General features: G+C 45.1%; 1 protein-coding gene and 1 long non-coding RNA gene across 3 annotated transcripts in view; one reads left to right on the top strand and one right to left on the bottom strand.

Moving 5' to 3' along the window:
- Positions 1 to 24409, bottom strand: part of CMTM6 (CKLF like MARVEL transmembrane domain containing 6) — a 42956-nt gene extending 18547 nt beyond the window's left edge. Inside the window, exons 1-2 of one of the 2 annotated variants that reach the window (XM_053260627.1) lie at positions 24266 to 24409; positions 6058 to 6239 (exon numbers count right to left, since the gene is read on the bottom strand). In XM_053260627.1, coding sequence (XP_053116602.1) covers positions 6058 to 6239; positions 24266 to 24368 — 285 coding nt within the window. In that variant the 5' untranslated portion in view covers positions 24369 to 24409. Of the gene's footprint in view, positions 1 to 6057; positions 6240 to 16077; positions 16214 to 24265 lie in introns of those variants that run through there. The other variant, XM_053260628.1, reaches the window with a different exon arrangement.
- Positions 16359 to 21691, top strand: LOC128329432 (uncharacterized). Its single transcript, XR_008309648.1, has 3 exons — positions 16359 to 16463; positions 18410 to 18575; positions 21346 to 21691. It is a non-coding gene; the product is annotated as an uncharacterized LOC128329432 (long non-coding RNA).
- Positions 24410 to 25472: the final 1063 nt, after the last annotated feature.

Raw genomic sequence — 25472 nt, 5'->3', positions numbered from 1 at the left:
CATTTATTTCTCTTTCTCTCCCTTGCTGGAGGAAGAGAAAAGGAAATAAAGGCCGTCAGGCAGCATACGCTGCCTGAAATGGACAGGGGAGAGCTTGCTCGGGGCTCTTCTGAGCCTGGGTGTGGGTGAGCTCACTTGGGACTCTCTGGAGCTTGAGCCATGCTCCCGTGCGCATGAAGGGCCACTGGGCAGGGCCAGACACAAGCCACCGTTCAGCAGGCTCCACGCCCGATTACATTTAAGGACAATTCTTAGAATACATAGAGGCTGACTTGTCTTTTGGCTTCTCTGGCTTTAGTGTACAGCTTAATCAGTGGGAAAGGAAGCTTTAGAAGTCTGGTTCCTTTAAGAAAACACCTGAAACCTCCAGAGCTAGTAACGCTGTTGCCACTTCACTTGAGTTGCAAATGGGAATGAAATTTAATCTACCAATTGCTGGAGGAAAGCGCGCACACACACACACACACACACACACACACACACACACACAGTCTAGTACTGTTGTCACCACTTAAGTGATAACTGGGATCCTTCCAGATTAAGAAGAAAACCTGGAGTGTGATTCCCAGTTCTCCCCTCCCACCTTTCTAGTAATGGATATGGAGGGTAGTTTTGCTGGATGGATGTACAGCTAATGCTGTGGGGTGATAGTCATACTGGTACTTCCACATTTTTGGTAAACTACTGAAAAAATATTCCCTCCTGGAAGCCTATCATTTGTCAAATCCACCCAGATTAGTGAAATAGCAGAGCTGTATGAAGAGAAGGGGTTAAATAATGTACAGTGCACTTTTAAACTTAAAAGTAGCAGCTTTCCATCAGTGCAGAGCTCACATTCCCTACATGCTTTTTTTAAACCCACAAATTAAAAACACACCAATGAATTAAAAATCATTCACGGGCCTGAGGCAGCACTGTTTGTTATCAGTGATGTCAGGGGTACTGTCCAGTAAGTACCTGCCACTCTTGCCACATTCTACACATACTATAGCAATTGCTAGGTTAGTGGGGGGCTGCATTTTCCCCAATTAAAAATAGTGCATGGAGGGTACTACAGAAAATAAAGTCATGGATTAAAAAAAAAAAGGAGGATAAATAAAAGGACAACATCTTTTATCCAAAAAATGCACCACAGCCAAATTTGCTTGGCTGGAGAACAAATACAGATAAGAGAGGTTCTTCTATACTCTTAACATCAATGATCACCTCTGTAAGACTGGAAGCTATCATGTCACAAGTTCACAGGACCTTTATATTAAATATGAAGGGCAGCATTCAGACTAAATAGTTATTACCTTAAGCATCACTGAAATCACTGAGTTAAGTTTAGAAGTCCCATCAATTACAATGGGCTTTAGTCTTAATTAAGTTAGTCTGGATGCTGCCAATTATATTTAACTAGTCGGTGAGGCCCATCATTGACCAAGCAAAGTCATTTTACATGGATTATACTGACAGGGAAGTTCAAGAAATTAAATATATGTAAAAGAATTATTAATGTAGGATTTCAACTTCCAATATTATCCATTGAATATTTACCCTATATGGAAAATTTGAATCACAGTACTGTACATTTGAATCTGAGAAAGATCTTCTACTTATCTTGGGCATGTAATCATTTTGGAATTGATTATTGAGTGTTAAAAATCTTTTGAGAATACCAGCAGTTAAAATATGATTATATGCATAATTTCTTCTAAAAAAATTTTTTTTTAAACAAACTTTTCCCTGAGCATATTCTGGTGTAAAAAGTAGTGCATCCAGCTAATTTCAGTGGCAGGATTGTATATGCAAAATCTGGTATCTGTAGCTCATTTATGTCGCACAAACCAACCAGCCAGCCAGCCACCAGCCAACCCACCCACCCTTCAAAATATATAATACACTATGCTCCTGTGAATTGACAGTCCTGTGCCAGAAATTTCTAGTCTTGTCTACGGGATGCTGGATTTTTTCCGTCAACATTTGTTTAATCAGTATTGGAGGTTACATCACCAAAGGAGATTTCATTGTCTATGAAGAAGAAGCTATTCTAACTGTTCTTGGAGCGCTCTGTCTGCCACTGAACTCAGAAGTTGCTACTGATAAGATCAAACAGTGTTGTTAGAAAAGAGGTTTATGTCTTAGGTTTGGAACTGTTATGTCATTTAAAGATGATTTGGTCAACATTTCTTGCTCAACAATGTGTTCACAGTAAATTTAAATACATTGCAAAATCACTTAACTACCTCAATAAACCAGGCCTTGACAAACTTTCTTTGGATCTAGGAGCCAGCCCAAAAATTTAGGAGACAGAAAATTGTTGAAATTACCTGACTAGGTGCCACAGTTAAATTTCTAGGTGCCATGACTCCCTGGTGCCTGGGATTTGTCAAGCCCTGCAATATATCTAAAGTCACTTTTATCCATGGAAAGGTATCTGAACCCATTGGTTGCCCTTCACTAACTACTAAGTCTGGAACCAAACCCCTGCAATATATTTTCAAACTATTAACTGCCATGAAAAGCAGTGCTTAAACAGAGGTTGGAGTTGAAAAATGTAGGTGGTAGTGGGAGCAGAATTCAGCTCCTCCACCACCCACCTGCCCATAAATCGCCCTATGAAAATAAGATGTAATAATCAACCTTTCTGAAAAACCAGTTAAGGTGCTTCAGGTAGTGCACACAGAAACACAAAGGACAATCAAGCCAAAATGCAAGTTTAAATCCACCATTTGATATAGCAGCTTAAAACTAGAACACACACACACTCCAAGCATTACTTAGTATATTTCATATTCATGAAGAAAGGTACATGACAGCAACTAAGAAGTACTCCTAATACAATGACAGTGCTTGCTATGCCACAATGGTGCACGCTCTGGTCTGGTGTGCAAGGTTGGCCTTGGCTGCCTTAGAACCCAGGGAGCTAGGGTAAAGAGAGATGAAAAAAGGGAGCTATGCAATTCCCTGATTTTAAGAATATATATGCACAGAGCCCTGAGCACATCAAGATTATGCCACAGCCACTCCTTAGGATGCTCTTCAGATGGATGGCAGTGAGATGGGATAACATCCCAGCACAGTGAAAGGGAGAACTGACTTTGGGATAAAAGTAGGATTGGTTCCCAGGACCACAGAGTCTAGTTGGACAATGCAGAATTCCTTTTGTACCAAGAGTGCCCCCAGTTTGGAAACGCTGAATGCAGATGTAATGGAGACCAGACAAAGGACCTTGTGAGTGGAGTCTTGGGAGAGATATACCAGAGTAGCTCAAAGAGGGGCACACATTTTTATTATTGTTAAGTTTATATGCCACCTTTCGTTAAAACAACCCCAAGGTGGTTTACACAAAAATTAAAACAAGACTATAAAAAATACACAATTAAAATATAAGCTAAAATATAAAAACAGATCTGACTAAAAAGATTTAATACACAAGCATAAAATAACCATACAAAATACAAAGAAGCAGCAGCAGAGACAATAATATAAGAGCCTAGGTAAAAAGCCAAGATTTCAAACACTTTCTAAAAACGGTGGTGGAGACCAATGAGTGAAGCACCACCTGGAAAACATTCCAGAGTCTGGGGGCAGCAACAGAGAAGACCCTGTCCCATGTGCACAACAGCCGAGCCTCCCTCGTAGTTGGCACCCGGAGCAGAGCCCCCTCAGCTGACCTCATCAAGCGGATAGTAACCTTTGGGAGCAGGCGGTCCCTCAGGTATCCAGGGCCCAAACCATTAAGGGCTTTAAAGATCAAAACCAGCACCATGAATTGGACCCGGAAACACTTTCAAAATGGGCATGATGTGATCCCAGCGGGCAGCTCCAGATAAAATCCTAGCTGCCGCATTTTGCACTAGCTGCAGTTTCCGATTATTATTCAAGGGCAACCCCACATAGAGAGCATTACAGTAATCCAGCTGTGACGTGACTAAGACATGGGTAACTGTGGCCAGATCTGCCTTCTCGAGAAAGGGACGCAGCTAGCACACTAGCTGAAGCTGTGCAGAGGCACCCCTGGCTACTGACTCAACCTGAGTTTCCAAAACAGAGCAGGGTCCAGCAATACCCCCAAGCTGTGCACTTGCTCCTTCAAGGGGAGTGCAACCCCATCCAGAACTGGTAGAATCTCCTCATCCTGAATGGCTCTCCTGCTGACCAACATTACCTCCACTTTGTCTGGATTCAGTCTCAATTTATTAGCCCACATCCAACCCATCATGGCTTCCGGCCCCCGATTCAAGACATCCACTGCCTCCCTAGGATGAGGTGACAAGGAGAGATAGAGCTGAGAGTCATCTGCATATTGCTTACAACTCAGTCCAAGACCCCAAATGACCTCTCCCAGAGGTTTCTTGTAGATGTTAAACAGCATGGGAGACAAAACCAAACCCTGCGGGATTGGATTGGCCAATGGCCACAGAGCTGAGCAATAGTCCCCCAGCACCACCTTCTGGACCCTCCCCCAAGTAAGGACTGGAGCCACTCCAAAGCAGTACCCCCGATTCCCATACTCAAGAGGTGGTCCAGAAGGATACTATGGTCGATGGTATCAAATGCCATTTGAGAGGTCCAGCAGAACCAATAGGGACGCACTCCTCATGTCTAGTTCCCGGCATAGGTCATCCACTAGAACGACCAAAGCAGTTTCAGTTCATATCTGGGGTGGAAGCCAGATTGAAAAAGAGTCTAGATAATCCCTATCATCCAAGACCCTCTGCAGCCGGGACACCACCACATACTCTATCACCTTGCTCAAAAAGGGAAGGTTAGAGACAGGTCTATAGTTGTCTGGGTTGGAGAAATCAAGGGAGGACTTTTTTAAAAAATAACAGTCCTACCATCATCTCCTTGAGGCATTCTGTTCTCCCTTAATGAAACATTAATAATCACCTCCATCTGCCTTTACCCTCCCTGACAGCTTTTATTAGCCATGAAGGGTAAGGCTCAAGAGAGCACAATGTTGCCCACACATTGACCAGGATCTTGTCCACATCCTCAGGCTGCACCAAATGAAAATAATCCAACACAATAGGACCAGATGGTACCAGAGGCACGTCTGCCAGAACGGCCAAAACTCTGGAGTCCAAATCAGCACAGATGCAAGCAATGTTATCTGCAAAGTGACATGAAAACTGATCACAATGGGCTGTAGAGGATTCCTCCCCCATTACCTGGGGGTATGTGTGCAGCAATGTCTTTGTATTGAGAACATAACAGCCCTGCTAGATCAGGCCCAAGCCTCATCCAATCCAGCATCCTGTTTCACACAGTGGCCCACCAGAAGCCACTGGAAGCCTACAGGCAGGAGTTGAGGGCAGGCCCTCCCTCTTGCTGTTACTCCCCTGCAACTGGTACTCAGAGGCATCCTGCCTTTGAGGCTGGAGGTGGTCTATAGCCCTCCAACTAGTAGCCGATGATAAGACCTCTCCTCCATGAAGTTATCCAAACCCCTCTTAAAGCCATCTTGGATGATAACACAATGTAACTGATAGCCAGCTACACTGTGTGAGAAACTGGCTACGTGAGCCAGGCAAGCTTGCCCCTTGTCTTCCTTTCCAATGAAGGACTGAGCTTTTGTGATGGCAACACATATTTCTTGCTCACAGGTCATGTTCAATGCATGCACAATGCGTGTACACTGTACACACGCGCAGTTCCATGTTCAACGCACGGATACCCGCGCACTTTCAATCTGCCCCCTGTATTTGAGGTGACCTGTATCCAGGTTCACTTTTAAAGTGACTGAACGTACAAGCGCCTCATAAAGAAACACGAAGGATGTACCGATTACCTGCACGCGCACACTACTGTTGCGTCCCAGCCGGGCTACGGCCGCCAAGCAAAGTAACAGTGTAGCGGATTACCAATTAATTGTAAAGGACAGCGGATGGCAACGCTTCAGGCCCAAGTTTGCATTCCTCAGCGCCAGTCCGGAAACATCCCGCTCCCCAGAAGCGCCAGGAGCAGGAGACCAGTCCGCTCCGCCCGTTGCGCGTGAGCGAGGGCAGGCAAGCAAGACCGGAGGGCCGGGCGGAGTCCTCCCAGTCCCTGCTTCGCCCGCGGACTCACCAACTCCAGGACTTTCAGGATGAGGCGCAGGCAGCCCAGGTGGGCGACAGAGCCCCCACTGCAGCGCGCTCCCTTGGTCGCCGGCTGCTCGGCAGGGACGGTGGTTTCGGCGTAGACCGGGGTGCCGTTCTCCATGACCGCGGAAGAAGCGAGCGAGCGAGTCGCAGTAGCTGTAGTAGGTCCTGCAAGAAACCGAAAGGAAAAGGCGGCCCCACCTCAGCCCAGAGGAGGCGGAGTCGCCTCGAGCGGACTGGGGAAGGGGTGGAGGGAGGGTGCCCCACAGCGGAATTCCCCGAGCCGCCTTCCTCGCAGACGCCGGCAGGCAGCTTCTTCCTGCCCCCAAGGTAAACACGGGCCCTGGAAGCAACAGGCCAATGAGTGCTCGGGGAGCCTCCGTGGAGGCGTGGCGGGCGGGCGGCAGCTCCACTCCACTCTGTCTGAGACACGGAACCGAGACGAGGGCAGGGGAAGGCGGCGCCCCCCTCTACCAGCCCTCCATGGAGCTGGCGGATAACTCACCCTAATTTCGGTTATTCCCGCGAATAACAAAAGGCTCAAGCCAAGAGCCGCGGCCTGGCTGTTAACAAACCTATTTTCAAGGTCAGGAACATGTGCAGTAAAAGGAGGAAGTGCCTCTGAGCACGCACAGAGTACTTTTCTCGCACCACTAAATAACCAGGGAGGCGGGGAAGTGACTTCTTAACAGACACTTGAGCTTCCTTGGTTTACAAATCGCTACTAGAACAGTATCCATGTGAAAGTTGAAAGGCTACTTCTCTTGAAAAAGTGGTAATTATGTATTTCACAATATAGAGCACTCACAAGCGGGATTTTGTATTGGGGAGATGGGGAGGCGGTTGGATTTATCATATCTATACAACGTGTAGATTTTATTTATTTATTTATTGTTAAATTTATATACCACCTTTCATTAAGAACAATCCCAAGGAGGTTTATAATCCCTGCAATTGCACATTAGAATGGTTTTCCGCTTTCCATCCCTCATTAATACCTGCATATAAACACAGGCTGAAGGTGTCCTTTAGGCAAAATGATTTTCTAGGCTGTATAAGTTTTAACATATTCCTTATACCCATGGAAAATGCAAAACAAAAAACTTCAACTACCAAAAAAAAAAAAAAAAATTAAGCCCAAGAGGTAGGTAGTACAGTCTGGGGAAAAAACCACTTGTGACAGTTGGTAAAGGAAACCAAAAGCAGAAGTAAGTTTCCGCACAACCCAGTGAGTATTAGGGAAATAGTACACACTGGAAAGTACATTTGACTTTAAAATGAGTGTTAAGGTATTTGTCAAAGTGGCTTTAGGAATATGTTCTAGCACATTATGTAGGAGGATTGGGTGAAAATAAGACTATTTACCAAGCAACTATTTTACCAAGACTATTTTCAAGATTTTCTGCAGTACATTAAAAAGTATTGTTTGTATTTAGTTATAGGTTTATATTGTTTTATGATGTGCTGATGCAAACTGAAAAAAGTGGTATATAAATATTTTAAGTAAAATAAACTTTCCACTTGGCACTTGGTAAGTTCTCTGTCTGCATTGTCATACTAAGTGGTTAGGACAATTTTACCAGGCTCCTGGTTGCCTGGAGCCCTGACAAGGCAGTGATTTTGGAAGGGCAGGTATGTGTTCACATATTGTCCAGATTTACTTTGAAGTCCCTGTGAGCTACCAGGGGCATTCCTTACATGATTTGGGTTTTTCATTGCACATTGGAGCTTAGCCCAATTTATGTCCAGTGTAAAAAATTCCACTTTTTGCATCTAGTTTTTGGGCAAATTCAAAAAGTTTTATATGTCCCATATCTCAGAGTATTCCACCCCTCTTAAGCCCACAGTGCCACCTAATGGTGCAGTGGGAAATGACTTAACTAGCAAGCCAGAGGTTGCCAGTTTGAAGCTCCACTGGTATGTTTCACAGACTATGGGAAACACCTATATCAGGCAGAAGCGATACAGAAGATGCTGAAAGGCATCATCTCATACTGTGCAGGAGGCAGCAATAGTAAACTCCTCCTGTATTCTATCTACCAAAGACAACCACAGGGAGCTCTGTGTTGCCAGGAGTCATTTTACCTTTAAGCCCACAGTAAAGCCTTTTGTCGGGGAAAGGCCATGGATTTTTGATCACACAGAGAAATGTGATACTCCCTGCTACTTAGCAGGACAATATGAAGGATTTGCTTACTAAGTGGCTATTACAATGTAGTGAATTAGCACTTAATAACTGCATTACTCATTTTTAAAATGCAGAATAGAAAGTGGAAGACCAACCAGGCAGCCTTCTGATTTTCAAAGGGGTTTACTGAGTTTTCAGAAATATATTGCACAAATAAAAGCATAAAAGGAACACTGACAAAGCTATCCATACACCCCTCCCCAGTTTCTCACTCTTTGGAATATAAGAATTAAAGTTTAACAAAGGAAGATCCTCCAGTTTCAATGCCACATCAGTTGGCACAAATTACACCCTCCCAAGAAGAAGGCTGGGCAGTGAGAGTGCCTGTGTACAACTGTGGATAGAGAGTTGAACTCCTAGAGCTGGGAGACTTGGGATCGAGTCACAATTATTTTCCTTGAGCAAAGCACTCTGAGCTTTATCCTAGACACTTTTACTCAGTAAGCTCTATAAACATCCATGTGATTTTCCCAAGCAACATATATGTAGAATTCTAAAATCTGGAAATCAGGGACATATTCTACAAAGTGGGGGCAGGGCTAAGATTGTATACTATATGGTACAAAATGCTTTACATCATCATCATAATCCGTAACATGCACTGAAAGAGAGTAGTTCAACCCATCCTTCTAACCCTCTTTAAACACAAAGGTTATGTGAGAGTCTTGAAAACATGTTACAGAGAAAGCAATGTAGATTGTATATTTTTAAAAATACATTTTAAGTTACATCAGTAATTTATTTCTTTAAACTTGTTAAGAAGTTTGCAGTTCCCCTCTTGTAGACACCCATAGACATACAAATATATTTCTATAATTCAGTATATGTCTCCAGGTAACCTGCCTAGGGTATGCTGCACCTGGTCAGAACAAAAAAGTGAGAGGCAACTACCAGGGAACTGTTACTATTCCTATTCTTTCCCATCTCTATATATTAAACCTGCCATATCCCCTTCCATATATGGCAAGTTTAATATATAACGAGAGAGAAGTGTCTCCTGGGTAGTCACATCTATCTATCTATCTATCTATCTATCTATCTATCTATCTATCTATCTATCTATGTCTAGACACGTTTAGCATGGAGTTGCAATACTAGGCTCAATCTTAGTCAAAGATGTTTAGGAAATAAAATTGTGTGACCTTGGTAAAAATACAGGAAACAGGAGTTGCTTACCTTTATTTGTGGTCCTTGAGTGGCCCACTTTCATATAAAAATTGCTGCCAGGTGTAACACTGGGTGGAAAACTCCTGTAAATGGGCAAATTTTCTTTTCCTGATAAAACATCTCAAGCCCAGGGGCATGGCTATATATAAGTACGGATATATAAAATGTGTATGGGGATAAGAGAGGATGACTTTCATAGTGGTTTAAATTATGGATCCCACTAAGTCTTGTTTGGAAATGCATCTGTCAGAGCAGTAGTCACAGTGAACATTAATCTGAAATGTGGCACATAAAGGTGATACCTAGTTGGCTAAATAACAAAGGGGCAGATTGCAATCCTATCAGTCTGTGCAACTCATCTTTATAATATATGTACATAGTTATATACATGGGAGTTGCTGTGGTATACTCATAATATGCATGATCATTCCTGTAAGACGCAAGACACAGTTGTCTCAGACCTTCTAAGATTAATCTATTAGTGGAGTTTTACTATTGTAGCTTTGTTGAGAGAGAGAGAGAGGGAGAGAGAGTGTGTATGTGTGCGAGAGAGCTTGTTTGCACACACACGAATGTAGGAGTGTGGACCTGGACACCCCTGTCCAGGTAACTAAAATAGGGCAAGGGGAGACAGTTGTCTAGGGGCCCACTGCTTTGCCCCCCCCCCGAGGCAAGTAACATGACTGACTCCCCCAGCCATGCACCCGTCCGGGCTTCCTTCAGTTGTATTCATCCTTTTTACTACAAAAATTTTTACTACTGCTTTTTGTTACCACTATTCAGCCTCATTTAATGTTTCTTTACTTCATGAGCTGAGCTTCGGGGGGGGGGGGGCATTTTAAAATCTTGTCTCTGGGCCCACTCCAATCTTGCTACGCCCCTGGACCTGGATTTATAATCTTTTGACACAGTCATGTTTTATTTGAAATAAAAGGCCTGTGAACAGAAACACATTCACACACTTTCCTGCCCTAAGCCAGATGTTTCTACTCTTACTTAAAGATGCTGGAATATTCTTCAAAGTCTATTGCTCTTTGTTTAGTAAAAATTGGAGGTTGCATGAAACAGGTAAAATTTTACCAACTGCTGGAGATAGTTTTGAAGTGCTTTTGATAAGGTTAATGAAGGTTGTAAGAGAAAAGAGAGGTTTTTGTCTTTACTTTAGAACTGCGATTTCATTTAGGGCAGCTTCACATGCAACAATGGCATGCAAGCTGGCGGGACACGAAGGTTCCTGTGGAGCGCACACTCTTAGCGCGAGCTGCAAGTTGTAGCCATTTCGCAATGCCTGAAGCTGCCAATGTCATAGGAACATAGGAAACTGCCATATACTGAGTCAGACCATTGGTCTATCTAGCTCAGTATTGTCTTCACAGACTGGCAGTAGCTTCTCCAAGGTTGCAGGCAGGAATCTCTCTCAGCCCTATCTTGGAGAAGCCAGAGAGGGAACTTGGAACCTAGATGCTCTACCCAGAGCGGCTTCATCCCGAGGGGAATATCTTGCAGTGCTCACACATCAAGTCTCCCATTCAGATGCAACCAGGGCAGACCCTGCTTAGCTATGGGGACAAGTCATGCTTGCTACCACAAGACCAGCTCTCCTCTCCTGTCAGATTTGTTTGTTTGTTTATTGTTGAATTTATATACTGCCTTTCATTAAAAACAACCCAAAGGCAGTTTACAAAAGTTAAAAACATACAATAAAAATGACAATTAAAATATTAAGCTAAAAATATAAAACAAATCTAATTTAAAAACTATAAAATACAAGCATAAAAACTATAAATGAGTAAAAATACATAGAAGCAGCAGTAGAAACAGTCATGTACAGTGAGGGAAATAAGTATTTGATCCCCTGCTGATTTTGTCCGTTTGCCCTCTGACACAGAAATGACCAGGCTATAATTGGAATGGTAGGTTTATTGTAGCTGTGAGAGACAGAATAACAACAAACAAACCCTCAAAAGCCCAGTGCCCAAAAGTCAGCAATGGATTTGCATTGTAGTGAGGGAAATAAGTATTCGATCCCTTCACAAAAGATGTCTTAGTACTTGGTGGCAAAACCCTTGTTGGCAATCACAGAGGTCAGATGTTTCTTGTAGTTGGCCACCAGGTTTGCACACAACCCAGGAGGGATGTTGTCCCACTCCTCTTTGCAGATCCTCTCCAAGTCAGAAAGGTTTCGAGGCTGATGTTTGGCAACCCGAACCTTCAGCTCCCTCCACAGATTTTCTATGGGATTAAGGTCTGGAGACTGGCTGGGCCACTCCAGGACCTTCATGTGCTTCTTCTTGAGCCACTCCTTTGTTGCCTTGGCTGTGTGTTTTGGGTCATTGTCATGCTGGAATACCCATCCATGACCCATTCTCAATGCCCTGGCTGAGGGAAGGAGGTGCTCACCCAAGATCTGACGGTACATGGTCCCGTCCATCGTCCCTTCGATGCGGTGAAGGTGTCCTGTCCCCTTAGCAGAAAAACACCCCCAAAGCATAATGTGTCCACCTCCATGTTTGACGGTGGGGATGGTGTTCTTGGACTCATAGGCAGCATTCCTCCTCCTCCACACACGGCGAGTTGAGTTGATGCCAAAGAGCTCGATTTTGGTCTCATCTGACCACAACATTTTCGCCCAGTTCTCCTCTGGATAATTCAGATGTGCATTGGCAAACTGCAGACGGGCCTGTACATGTGCTGCCTTGAGCAGGGGGACCTTGCGGGCACTGCAAGATTTCAGTCCTTGACGGCGTAGTGTGTTACCAATTGTTTTCTTGGTGACTATGGTTCCAGCTGCCCTGAGATCATTGACAAGTTCCCCCCATGTAGTTCTGGGCTGCTTTGTCACCGTTCTCATGATCATTGCAACTCCACGAGGTGAGATCTTGCATAGAGCCCCAGACCGAGGGAGATTGACAGTTATTTTGTGTTTCTTCCATTTGCGAGTTATCATGCCAACTGTAGTCACCTTCTCACCAAGCTGCTTGGCGATAGTCTTGTAGCCCAGTCCAGCCTTGTGCAGGTCTACAACCTTGTCCCTGACATCCTTCGACAGCTCTTTGGTCTTGGGCATGGTGGTGAGTTTGGAAGCTGAGTGATTGCTTGCTTCTATGGACAGGTGTCTTTTATACAGGTACTGTAACAAGCTGGGATTAGGAGCACTCCCTTACAGAGGGTGTTCCTCATCTCAGCTCGTTACCTGCATATAGTGAAAAGACACCTAGGAGCCTGAAATCTTGCTGGTTGATAGGGGATCGAATACTTATTTCCCTCACTACAATGCAAATCCATCGCTGACTTTTGGGCACTGGGCTTTTGAGGGTTTGTTTGTTGTTATTCTGTCTCTCACAGCTACAATAAACCTACCATTCCAATTATAGCCTGGTCATTTCTGTGTCAGAGGGCAAACGGACAAAATCAGCAGGGGATCAAATACTTATTTCCCTCACTGTAAAAGCCTGGGTAAAAAGCCAAGATTTAAGAAGCTTTCTAAAAACTGTGATGGAGTCCGAGGAGCAAATGGCCACTGGGAGAGCATTCCAAAGTCTGGGGGCAGCAACAGAGAAGGCCCTGTCCCGAGTGCACGACAGATAAACCTCCTTCATTGTAGGCACCCAGAGCAGAGCCCTCTCAGATGACCTTGTCAGGCGGGCAGCAATCCTTGGGAGCAGGTGGCCCCTCAGATTCCCCGGGCCCAAACCGTTAAGGGCTTTAAAGGTCAAAACCAGCACCTTGAATTGGACCCGGAAACGAACTGGCAGCCAGTGCAGCTCTTTCAGGATGGGTGTGATGTGCTCCCACCGGGCAGCTCTGGACAAAACCCTAGCTGCTGCGTTTTGCACTAGCTGCAGTTTCCGGATATTCTTTAAGGGCAGCCCCACATAGAGCGCGTTACAGTAATCCAGCCGTGACGTGACTAAGGCATGGGTAACCGTGGCCAGATCTGCCTTCTTGAGAAAGGGATGCAGCTGGCGCCACCGCCTCCACCTGAGCTTCCAAAAGCAGAGCTGGGTCCAGTAGTACCCCCAAGCTGAATACTTCCTCTTTCAAGGGGAGTGCAACCCCATCCAGAACTGGTAGAATCTCCTCATCCCAATTGGCTTTCCTACTGACCAACAGTACCTCCATCTTGTCCGGATTCAATTTCAGTTTATTAGCCCACATCCAACCCATCACGGCCTCCAATCCCCAATTCAGGACATCCACCATCTCCCTAGGATCAGATGACAAGGAGAGATACAGCTGAGTGTCATCCACATATTGCTGACAACTCAGTCCAAGTCCCCAGATGACCTCTCCCAGCGGTTTCATGTAGATGTTAAACAGCATGGGGGACAAGACCGAACCCTGTGGGACCCCACAGGCCAGTGGCCACGGAGCCGAGCAGTAGTTCCCCAGCACCACCTTCTGGACCCTCCCCCCAAGAAAGGACCAGAACCACTGCAATGCAGTACCTCCAATTCCCATAAAGAGGCAGCCCAGAAGGATACCATGATCGATGGTATCGAAAGCCACCGAGAGGTCCAGCAGAACCAACAGGGACGCACTCCCCCTGTCTAGTTCCCGGCGTAGGTCATCCACTAGAGCGACCAAGGCAGTCTCAGTCCCATACGCGGGGTGGAAGCCAGATTGAAAAGGGTCCAGATAATCCATATCATCCAAGACCCTCTGCAGCTGGGACGCCACCACACGCTCTATCACCTTGCCCAAAAAGGGAAGGTTAGACACAGGTCTATGTCCAGGTTGGAGGAATCAAGGGAGGGCTTTTTTAGTAGTGGTCTTACCACCGCCTCCTTGAGGCACAGTGGCATCCTGCCGTCCCTTAATGAGGCATTAATGGTCACCTCCAACCATCTACCTGTACCCTCCCTGGCAGCTTTTATTAGCCATGAAGGGCAAGGCTCAAGAGCACACGATGTCGCCCGCACACTGCCCAGGATCTTGTCCACATCCTCAGGCTGCACCAACTGAAAAGAATCCAACACAACTGGACCAGATGGTACCAGAGGCACGTCTGCAGGAACTGCCAAATCTCTGGAGTCCAAATAGGCACGGATACGATCAACTTTATCTGCAAAGTGGCAAACTGATTACAGTGAGCTGTGGATGATTGCTCCCCCATTACCTGGGGGGATGTGTGGAGCAATGTTTTTACCACACGAAACAGCTCTGTTTGTCTGCACTGAGCAGATGCAATGGAGGCGGAGGAAAAAACGTTTCTTCGCAGCCTCCACTGCCACGGTGTAGTCCCTAAAATGGGCTCTAGCCAGTGTTTGGTCGGATTCGTCACGACTCTTCCTCCAGCGTCGCTCCAGCTGTCATCCGAGTTGTTTCATCGCCCTAAGCTGCGAGGAAAACCAAGGAGCAGATCGGGCTCCACCAAGCCGGAGAGGGCGTTTAGGAGCAACCCTGTCAACAGCCCGGGCTTTCTCTCCATTCCAGAGATCAACCAGGGCCTCAACAGGGTCACCAGCTCTGGACACTGGAAACTCCCCGAGGGCCGTCTGGAATCCAAGCGGATCCACAAGCCTCCGGGGGCGGACCATCCTAATCGGCCCACCACCCCTGCAGAGGGCAGATGGAACAGTCAGACTAAACCCCACCAGATGATGATCTGTCCATGACAAGGGAGTGGTCTCAAATTCCCCCACCTCCAGATCATTTATTTCCCGGTCGGCAAAAACCAGATCCAGAGTATGTCCTGCCACGTGGGTAGGGCCCGATACCAACTGAGACAGGCCCATGGTTGCCATGGAGACCATGGAATCCTGAGCCGCACCCACTAGGGGGGCCTCAGCGTGGACATTGAAATCCCCCAAAACAATAAGCCTGGGGGAACCCAAGGCCACCTCCGAGACCACCCCTGCCAGCTCAGGTAGAGAAACTGAAGTGCAGCGGGGTGGTCAGTACACCAGCAGAATCCCCAGCCTATCTCAGAGGCCCACCCTCAAGGACAAGCACTCAAAATTCTGAGATTGCTTGACTGGGCATCTGGAAACGGGGAGGATCTCTCTATAGATGACTGCAACGCCCCCTCCCCGACCCTCAAGGCGGGGCTGTTGCATGATCTGGAAACCTGGAGGACAGAGCTGAGAGAGACCAACCCCGCCCAGCTCATCCAACCAGGTCTCCATCACACATACCGGGTCAGCATGCTCATCCACAATCAAATCGTGGATGAGAGATGTTTTAGCATTAACTGACCTGGCATTCAGCAGCAGTACCCTAATCCTCGAGGGAGTGTTCTCAGAGCTCCCAGGGGTCTCAGAGTTGGGAGAAGGGCTGGAAAAAGGAACAGGCCTCAATTGCCTGGACCGTTTCCCCCTGTAACGGCCTGCCCAACTCCCACTGCCATACCTCCCTCTGCCCGCTACCCATGATATTGCTGCCCCCACTCCATCCCCATTTTTCCACTTTCCCAGACTAACCACTACATCTCCTTGGCTTAATAAAAAACCAACTATAGATTCAACTCTTGCTGACTTCTTCGTAACAGGAAGGTCGGTCTTCCGGGCCCCCGGCAGCTCGCCCCATGGCTGAGAGCCCTTGTGCTCTCGCCCTTCGGCTCGCGCCAAGAGGCTTGTGCCCTTGGGCCAGCCTGCCATATATATAGGAACAGAGCCCCAGCAGCAGCAGCCCAGAGGAGATCCAACACACCTGGAGGAAAGGTGGGGCAGAGGCAAAAACAGCACAGTCAGTGCCCCACCCAAGCTGTTCCCTTCTTCTTTCACCCAAGCCCTTGGGCCAGCCTGCCCTATATAGGAACAGAGCCCCAGCAACAGCAGCCCAGAGGAGATCCAACACACCTGGAGGAAAGGGCAGTATAGAAAGGGCGGTATAGAAATCGAATTATCTATTATATTAATTCTCCTGGGTGTGCCTTGGAATGTGCATCCCAGCTGACTGGCTGGGCGGCGGACGCGCCTGATTGGCTGAGGCGCACCCAGGAGAATTGGTTGTCATGGCAGTGGCCCGGCCGTGGAGGCCAGAGGTGGTGGGCCCAGCCCGGCCATGGAGGCAAGGCCCTGGAGGGAAGAAAGAAAGTATGTGGGAGGGGAGAAGTGGCAGTGGGGAGGAGAGGAGGCTGGGCCCGGAAGCGGAGACTGGGGCAGAAGCAGGGGGGAGAGGTAACCACCAAAGAGCACACAGATGGTCTGTGCGGGGTCAGCTAGTTGTTGTTATTGTTGTTGTTGTTATTATTATTGAACCAGTTATCACTTTTTGTGCTTAGGGGTTCAGCTCAGTTTCAAGGCAACCAAGATGTTTTAGGTTCAGAATCTGTTCTGGTTCACTTAAAAGCCATCTCTGAAGCAGCATTTTGGTTCAGGTCTACTTTGATTCCCTGTATGCAGCAGTTCCATTATACTATAGAAATACTATAAATTAGCAGCTACGGGACTGAGTAGCTAGTTATAATCAACAAGTGAAATCCCCCCCGCCCAGCTTGCACTGCTTCTTAGCCCATGTTGCCCTCAAAGTTGCCAAATCACAATGTGGTGTGACAACATAAACTATAAGTGACAGAATTTTCATTTTATGCAGTTATTAGAAGGCAATGCATTTTGTCAAGGTGTAAGCTCTAGATCTAGAAATCCAATATCCCACAGTTCCCAGCCCTCCAAACCACCTGTGCCTTCCTACCACGTGCAGAGCTCCTCTCAGCTCTGGACCCTTTGGGAGGCCCTACTATCTATTTGGCTCCTCCTTTCTTCCAGCTTGCCTTTTACTGCAGGATACCCATCAGGAGAGCTCCATCTCCGGTGCTGCCAATTCATCTGGCAGCAGCTTGGAGTTATACTTTCTCAGTAGCTACTTGTAGCTTGTGTAAAATATTCCATGGGGGAAGAAAAAGTCTATCATCCTTAGAGGTGTTCAAGAGCTGTGAAGATCTCTTTTTTAAGCTTAGCTTTTAATAATACTTAAATAGCTTTTAATTAGTTTTACATTAACTTTAAATGGCTTTATTTCAGATTATGAAGTGCCCCGAGCCATCTTGGATAAGCATTATATAAATGGAATAAACGAATAAAACTCAGTGGTCTCAACCTCTCACTTTTCTGAAGGTCTCTAATTTTCAAACCGCCTGTTGTGTTCTATTATGTTTAGTTACCCCTCTCTTGACAAGCACCCCAGCACTTCTCTCTCTCTCCCTCTCCCTGCTACCCCAAACCTACCCCACATTTGGAGCTTGCTCTTTTATTTGAGTTTTCTTACCTCAGTTCTTCATCTCCTCTGCCCTTCTTAATCCCCTTCCCCTTCCCTTGGCTTTCTCTCTATGTTTCGACACAGTTGCCTAATGTGTAACCTTCCTTTAACAAATCTGCCTCTGAGCTACATGCACCTTAGCTTCTGCACCTCCTAGAACATCTTCCAGTCCTCAGATCTGCCTTCACAACACTACTCCTGCCTCTAGGGCTTGTGTGAGATAGCCGTGGATGCCTAGGGTGGGTTGAGATGTCCTCAACTATAGAAGCTGAGCAAGAAGAAGCCTTCATGGTAAGTGACCAATGCTCCTTTCTCAGCTGCTGGGTGAGGACCTCTCACGTGGGACATGGCACAGCTGGACCCTGGGAGGGGGGTGACCTCAGCTACTGGGGTGGGAGAATGTGCTGGAGCATGCACCTGCCAAAGGCAGCCTAAGAGGAACATATGAGGTACAGTTTGTAGTGTCTTGTAAACATGGAAGGAGAGGACCATATTGCCGCTCTGCAGATGTCTTCTAGTGGAGCGTTTGTGGAGAATGCTGCTGAGGTGACTGCTGACCAAGTGGAGTGAGTTGTAATCTTCAGCAGTGTAGGAAGGTGTTGAACCTCATATGCCAGGGAAATACAGGCCTTGATCCACCTGGCCAAGGTAATGCCTAAACTTGCTGTCCCATTGGCAGGAAAGACACAAATAACACCTCTATGGAGTGGAGTGAGGAAGTCCGTGACAGATAAGCCTTCAGACAGCAGCAGACGTAAAGTTTGTGCCATTCTCTCTCTCTCAGATGAGGGGTTGGAGCAGAATGACAGGAGGACCAGGTCCTGCGACCTATGGAAGGCTGAAGCCATCTTGGGCAGGACATTAGAATCCAGGATCAAGGTGACAGAATCTGGAGAGAGAACACAAAACCTTGGATTGTTGGACAGGGACTGGAAACCCGTCTAGCTGAGGTAATGTCTATCCGAAAAGTCAGCTTTATTGAGAGGATGCGTAGAGGTATCAATCGGAGTGGTTCAAAAGGAGTTGTTTGCAGTACACTGAGGACTTTGTGTAGGTCCCATGAAGGAAACCTGTGTTCCACTGGACCAGAGGACAAGGCGGCCCCTCTCAAAACATTTCAAGTGTGCGTGGGAGGTCAGACCCCTTACCCTGAAAGGTGAGAGTAGAGTCCCCAAAGCAGCTGCATGTCATTTGATGGTGTTTGCCTTCAAGCCCTTATCCAGGCCATCCTGGAGAAATGGCAGAAGTTCTGGAAGTCCACATGCTATTGCAGAGAGCTTGCATTGTCTACACCACTGGAGAAAAATGCGCCAAGTGGATTGGTAAATCCGGTTGGTTGAAGTCTTTCTGGATGTGGAAGATGGTATCTAGGACTCGCTGGTCGTATCCAAAATGGCTTAGGATGTTGCACTCAGCCGCCGTGGTTCTCTTTGTTTAGCAGGGGGAGAATAACTGGCCCTATCCACCCCCAGCACAGTACCTCCAGTGACTGTTGCTGGTGTCTATCTTATGTTTCTTTTTAGATTGTGAGCCCTTTGGGGACAGGGATCCATCTTATTTATTATTATTTCTCTGTATATACCGCCCTGAGCCATTTTTTGGAAGGGCGGTATAGAAATCAAATGAATGAATAAATGAATGAATGAACATCCATTATATCAGGGGCAGGAAACCTCAGACTCTTGACATGTTGTCAAGAGTGCCGCAATTTACAGCATCACATTGTAACAGGAATTATTAATGGACCACAGGCGTACTGACTCGATCAGCACCATGGCAGCTGATCAGAAACAAACACTCCGGCAGGCCCTCCTACACCAATGAGCCCCTTCAAGCTGCCAGAGAAGCCCCCCCCCACAAGAAGAGCATAATAACACCCAGCCCCTGAGAGGTGGAGGGCCTCCAAGCTCACCCCCACCCAAACAGCCACCCACACCGCAAGACGAGCCTATGGAGCCACCAGCAATGCCGGCCATCCCTGCTCAGCCTGCTCTCAGGGTGCCTCTGAATACCAGTTGCAGGGGAGTAATGGCAGGAGAGAGGGCACACCCTCAACTCCTGCCTGTGGCTTCCAGTGGCATCTGGTGGGCCACTGTGCGAAACAGGATGCTGGACTAGATGGGCCTTGAGCCTGATCCAGCAGGGCTGTTCTTATGTTCTCTGCTGAGTCCAGGGCCTGTTAGGCCTCTTACCCCATACGAGCCCATGCATCCTGAGGTAACCCCTGGGCCCTACCAACCCAGCAGCTGAGAATGACTTCCTTTATTGTCATAGAACCTGGACTGCAAATAGCTTGTTTCTCAAATACTTGGAATGTTTGTGTCACCACACCAGCTTAACTAGTCACTGTCATAAACACAATACAGTATAAAGACAGGCCCTTTACCATATTTACCCAAATAGCAAATTACTCTGAATTTAAGATGATCCTCTTAAAAAGCAGAGGTTAAATACAGGTTATTCCTTCATTTTCTTGAAAAGGAACAGAATTAAAGATGACCTCCTGATAGTCTTAACTTGGAAAAAACCTAGTCTTGGATTCAGGTACATATAGTAGGTGTTTAGGGCATATAACAAGGAAGAGCCAAAGCTCAGTGGCAGAGCACATGCTTTGCACGCAGAATGGTTCAATCCCCGGCATCTCTAGGTAGAGTTGGGAAAGCTCCCTGTCTGCAACCTGGGAGAACTGCCATCAGTCAGTGTGGTAGATGATACTAAGCTAGATGGACCAATGATGTGATTTGGTATAAAACATCTTAACTACCACACGGAAATGTTAGTACACAACATGGATACATTTACCTGTCTGTGAATACACAGAACTTTGGCCACATAAATGCTATCTATCAAGTAAAGAAATTTGTAGCCCTGCTCAGACAATTTCATGCACTATCAACACACTGGGGCAGGGGCTGGCTAGACCATGTCCTTTGGCTCTACCCTAACCCCTCTATAGTGGTAGTGTCGTATGAGTACAGGCTCTGTACTGGCAAGGTGAGAGTATGGGGGCGGGGACTCTATCTGCACATTTGTAAGTTACCTGCAATTTTTTTTATTTTTTATTTGCACAGGATAGCTTATTTTGTGTATACACTGTGTCAACGAAACATGTCAGGGGACAGGTCTAGCAAAAGCAATGTCGCTCCCCACCTTCATGCACTGATTCGACACAGAATTGTCTATGATCACTACTTGAGATTCTCTGAAAATTCTAACTTAAGGGTGTCCTCTCCCCCACCCGTTTTTCAGAAACATGAAGACAGTCTGTGTACTGTATTCACAACAAAACAAAGCTAGGCCTACATGATGCATATCTGGTAGACACAGGACAAGTTTACATTAAGAGATTACATTCACACCAATGTAGAAGTGTGTAACTGGATGAGCAGCTTGAAAGTTGATTTGACCTTCCTGCTTCCTTTTTAAGTTTTCATATGTCCTGTGCCTTGACAATCTGGAACCACAGCTACATGTTTATTTCACTAAAGTAAATTGGCAGGGGTGGTGGTGGTTATAGGAGTAATTTTCATACAGATCAGTGTGAACTCTTGAGCTGCAGTCCAAGAAAAGCAAATTGTTATTGTAATCATAAAATCAGGAAAGGCTTGGAATTTTAGTAAGCATTTCCTTAAAAATAAACACTCAAGATGTTCTAAGGAGATTATTTAAGGCTATTTATTTGCTTTAGTTTTAAAAAAAGACTCAAAATTATTCTTCCAGGGCCTTTCTCCCTCTGGATATAGGAAGAAATGGAACTTCGGTCTTACTGGAAATCATTTTTGAAGAACTGTATCATTTTTCAGAGGTCATGTCACTTAACAGCAGTTAAATTCAGTTAAGTTAGGCCAAAGCAAAATAAATAAATAAATGAGACTTCTTGGAATGCAGAGTAGTTGCTGTTCAGGATGTCTGTGATGAACTGACTGAAAGGCATGTGAAAGTAAAAATATCTTTTCTGCATAATTGAAGTTCTGTGTTCTTGGAACTCTACTGTACTGGCATCTTTCCAGACATTTTCTTTAATAAATTTTGCAAGACAGAACTGTCATCATATAAGCCATTTAACCTGTGCAGGTTGGCCGGGTTGGCCAATCCACTAGACTGTCGCCTAGGGCCCCAATTTTTGCGGCGGGAAGGTGCTACATGCACCCCTTTCCTTCTCCAAGCAACCATTGACTTGCTGGGAGTACCCATTCGCTCTCCTCCCTGGAGCAGGGCAAAAGAGCACTCCCAACCTTGGCTTGTTTTGTTCTCTCCCCTGTCCAGAACAGTCTCTCATCCCAGTGAATGGGCAGCCTGCATTGTTCAAGCTGGGGCTCCTCACTTCTCAGCTGTGGGAGTGCCAAAGTCAAACTTTGTCTAGAGCACCAAAAACCTTAAGGCCAGCCTTTTGTGTTTGTCATTTGTTTGGAAAACACAGCATGTGTTGAGTATGGGTCTCACATAACATTAACCTGAGAATTGCACAGTCACTGAAGTGATGCTTTCTTCTTGTAACAGTTCAGAGTGATCAGCAGTTGTGCTAGTCGTTGTGAAATTATTCTGAATCCTGCCATAAGTTCTGTTGGTATGTTGTGATCAGGACAGACTTAACCCAATAATCTTTGGCTGCCAAATCACATGGCTTAAAGCAATAAACCCACATTTCTGTAGATGTGTGGCAACTTACTAGTTGGCTTAAAATTAGGGTGCAAGATTTCTTTAGTTGATTGAGGTTTACATTTCTTAGGCAAAGAGTGGTGTAATCAACAAGCCTAATATCGTAAAAATAAAAAACCCCAAAGTTTATCATAAACAAGCTGAAGAAAAAGAGTATTTCAAAAGATGTGCAACTGTACTTTTTAATACTTTCCTTTTAAATGTATAGTATTATTCAGAATATGGATGTCTTACAGATGTGTTCTTCATGCTGTACTTAAGGTTTCAAACAAGGGAGTTAATTGTGAACAAGCAAGGCATCTTAAAGTACTTACATTCCCTAGATTTTCTTTGTGTAAGTTGAATTTTTCATGGTCTCAGCTATATCAACCATTATTCTTTCATTCATATTACACTGCCCTGAAGATGCCATAGTCTATTTAAAGAAGGATTCTCTCTAGTTATTAATTTCTTAAGCGGGCCAAAGTTCGACTGCTACACTTCTGTCCTGAAAGCTCCCACCATATACCCTTATCTGTGGGAAATGGTTAGGATTATTCAGTGGTGAGGGAAAGGAATTCTGCACATTCTCAAATGCACTTATTTCACATGTTCCAAGGTTGAACCCTGACTCAAAATGAGTTCCCATTTCACACACTCATGTTTGAAAGCCATGTCCAATATTTGTTGAGTCGTCATGATTGCCAAAGAGCCAGTGTTTTGGTTCTGATATCTCATGGAGCCCAGATTGAATCCTGGTTTTGTGCAACATTTCCTCGCTTTGGCTGCGTGCCCACCCATCCCCCGCCCTTCACATACAAGGCCAAGGCAGAGTGCATGCACCTGAGGCTGTGGGACATTGTGTGACATCCGAACCAGGTCAGTAACATTCACGAGGTTTTTTTGGATAGGATCTTTTTACCAGTTTAAACATAAACATTCAATAACTAAGCATTGTTGGTATTTATTAGGGCTGTGTGCAGTCACATTCATCTGACAGAACCAATATGCCCTCTATCAGGCATTATTGGAATGAGTTCAGACATGACTACAAGGAGTCCCGACAGTCAAAAGCTCTCACTGAGCTCCCTACTGTGGCGCATGGACTACAACATTCCTGTCTGACCAACTTATATAGTTAGCGAGCCACTTCTTAGCCAAGAGGCTGCACAGACCATTTAACTAGCGGGGCTGGTTGTGAGGGGTTGCTAACTGGAAATCAGGAGAAAGGGAAACTGGGAAACCCCCTATAGGGAACCTTTGGGAAATCCAGCCCAACTCAACTGTTTTGGTGGGCTGCGTCAGCCCTCCCAACAATTTTCCTGTTGGGTCTGGTCAGATCGAATCTGCCAGTATTCATGGTGCACAGGCCTAGTAAAGGTAAAGTAAAGTGTGCCATCAAGTTGATTTCGACTCCTGGCGCCCACAGAGCCTTCTAGTTTTCTTTGGTAGAATACAGGAGGGATTTACCATTGCCTCCTCCCCCACAGTATGAGATGATGCCATTCAGCATCTTCCTATATTGCTGCTGCCCAATATAGTACCAGCAGGGATTCAAACTGGCAACCTTCTGCTTGTTAGTCAAGCATTTCCCTGCTGCGCCACTTAAGGTCAACACAGGCCTAGCATTTATATCAAAATGCCAGCTCAGCTTGATTATAGCATACATTTGGGAAAACATTTTATGTTAAACTTTTACTTCAGCCAAAGAAAATAAATGCGAATCTGGATGTTTTCATTTGCACCACTTTGGTTAAGTAGAAGTTTTCTGTAGTTTTCCGCTATGCTTACAAAAGCCTGTGTTAAGACTAACTGTATTTTATATGCTACATACACAGTTATCTTTGCTTTGTGTCATGGCATCAATTTAAAAAACCATGTTTTTCCCTCTGCAAAATGTGATCCTAAGTTTGTCTATGTTATACAGCCACAACATATTATAAGCACAAAATCAAAATGCTAATGCCCACTAGAAAGTCTGGGCAGCTAGTATCCAACCTACCTGAAATGTTTCTGTCCACATATGCCATAGTGAGCACTGATTCTGATCTATTTGACACCAACCAGGTGCAAAGTTTCAACGAAGAAGGAATGGAGAATGGCATTCTACGTGGTGGCTTCACAATAACTTTTTTCCCTGGAAAGGAGACAGAGCACATTCTAAAACCATTCTACTTTTCCATTTGGCTGGTATTTAGTGGCCAGGGTTAGACTTAATGTACTTGAGCTATTCTATATTTTGAAGAGCTTCTGGATTTGTTTATGCAAAATGAAGTCATACTTCACGGTTACCTACAGATACCAAATTTTTCACCTGGTATATGCTTAGTGAAAGGTTTAACATTTTTGGTATTTTTTAGAAGACATTCTGAATATGATGATATTTTAACTATTACTGTTCAGATTAACACACAATCAGATCAATAATTCAAAAACATCATGCCCAAGAGAAGCAGAATATCTTTCTTAGATTCAAATTTACTATGTATAGTAATTATTCATTCAATAAAATGTTTGAAGTTGAATTCCTATTAATTTACACTATTTTTACTTTTTCCAAGCACATTCATAAAAAAAAATCTGTGACATTTAATTTCTTGAACTTCCCTATCAATGTAACCTACACAAAATGACTTTGTTCAGTCAATGATGGGCCTCACCTCCTAGTATTAGTATATTTTAGTAAGGTTAGTATATTTTATCCCATTTACAGTATTGCTATCTTCATTTTACTCCCTCATCATACAGATCGGCTGTCAACAAGAGGCAGATCCAGACTACTCAGTCATGATTAAGCCCCACTGAAATCAATGAAACAAGTTAGCCTCGACAAACTTAAGTCTCATTAATTTCAATGGGATTTAGTTATGACCAACTTAGTTTGGATGCTGCCTATTAATTACAAGTCTACTGATACCTATTTTCTTGTCCTTTTAAAGTTTATCTTATCACTAAAATGCAAACATTTGTAGAAGCTGCATATAATACAGAAAAATCTTCTTTGCCTGTGCTTTTGTTTGCTGCCTTAGCACATCAGCAAATTCTAACAAATGCTGTGCAATATACATGCAGAAAAACATTTGTCTGTTATTTTAAAGGTGTTATAGTTTGCTACAAGATATTCTTATGTGAACAAAATAGAGGCCAGATACTTTAAACCTTGTATATAAAAACCTTTTCAGAAATATGGTTTTAACGTGCCCAAAAGT

The sequence above is a fragment of the Hemicordylus capensis genome, chromosome 6 (genome assembly GCF_027244095.1).
Source record: "Hemicordylus capensis ecotype Gifberg chromosome 6, rHemCap1.1.pri, whole genome shotgun sequence".
NCBI lineage: Eukaryota > Metazoa > Chordata > Lepidosauria > Squamata > Cordylidae > Hemicordylus > Hemicordylus capensis.
The sequence above is the reverse complement of the archived record's forward strand: the minus strand, read 5'-3'. Positions and strand labels throughout refer to the sequence as shown.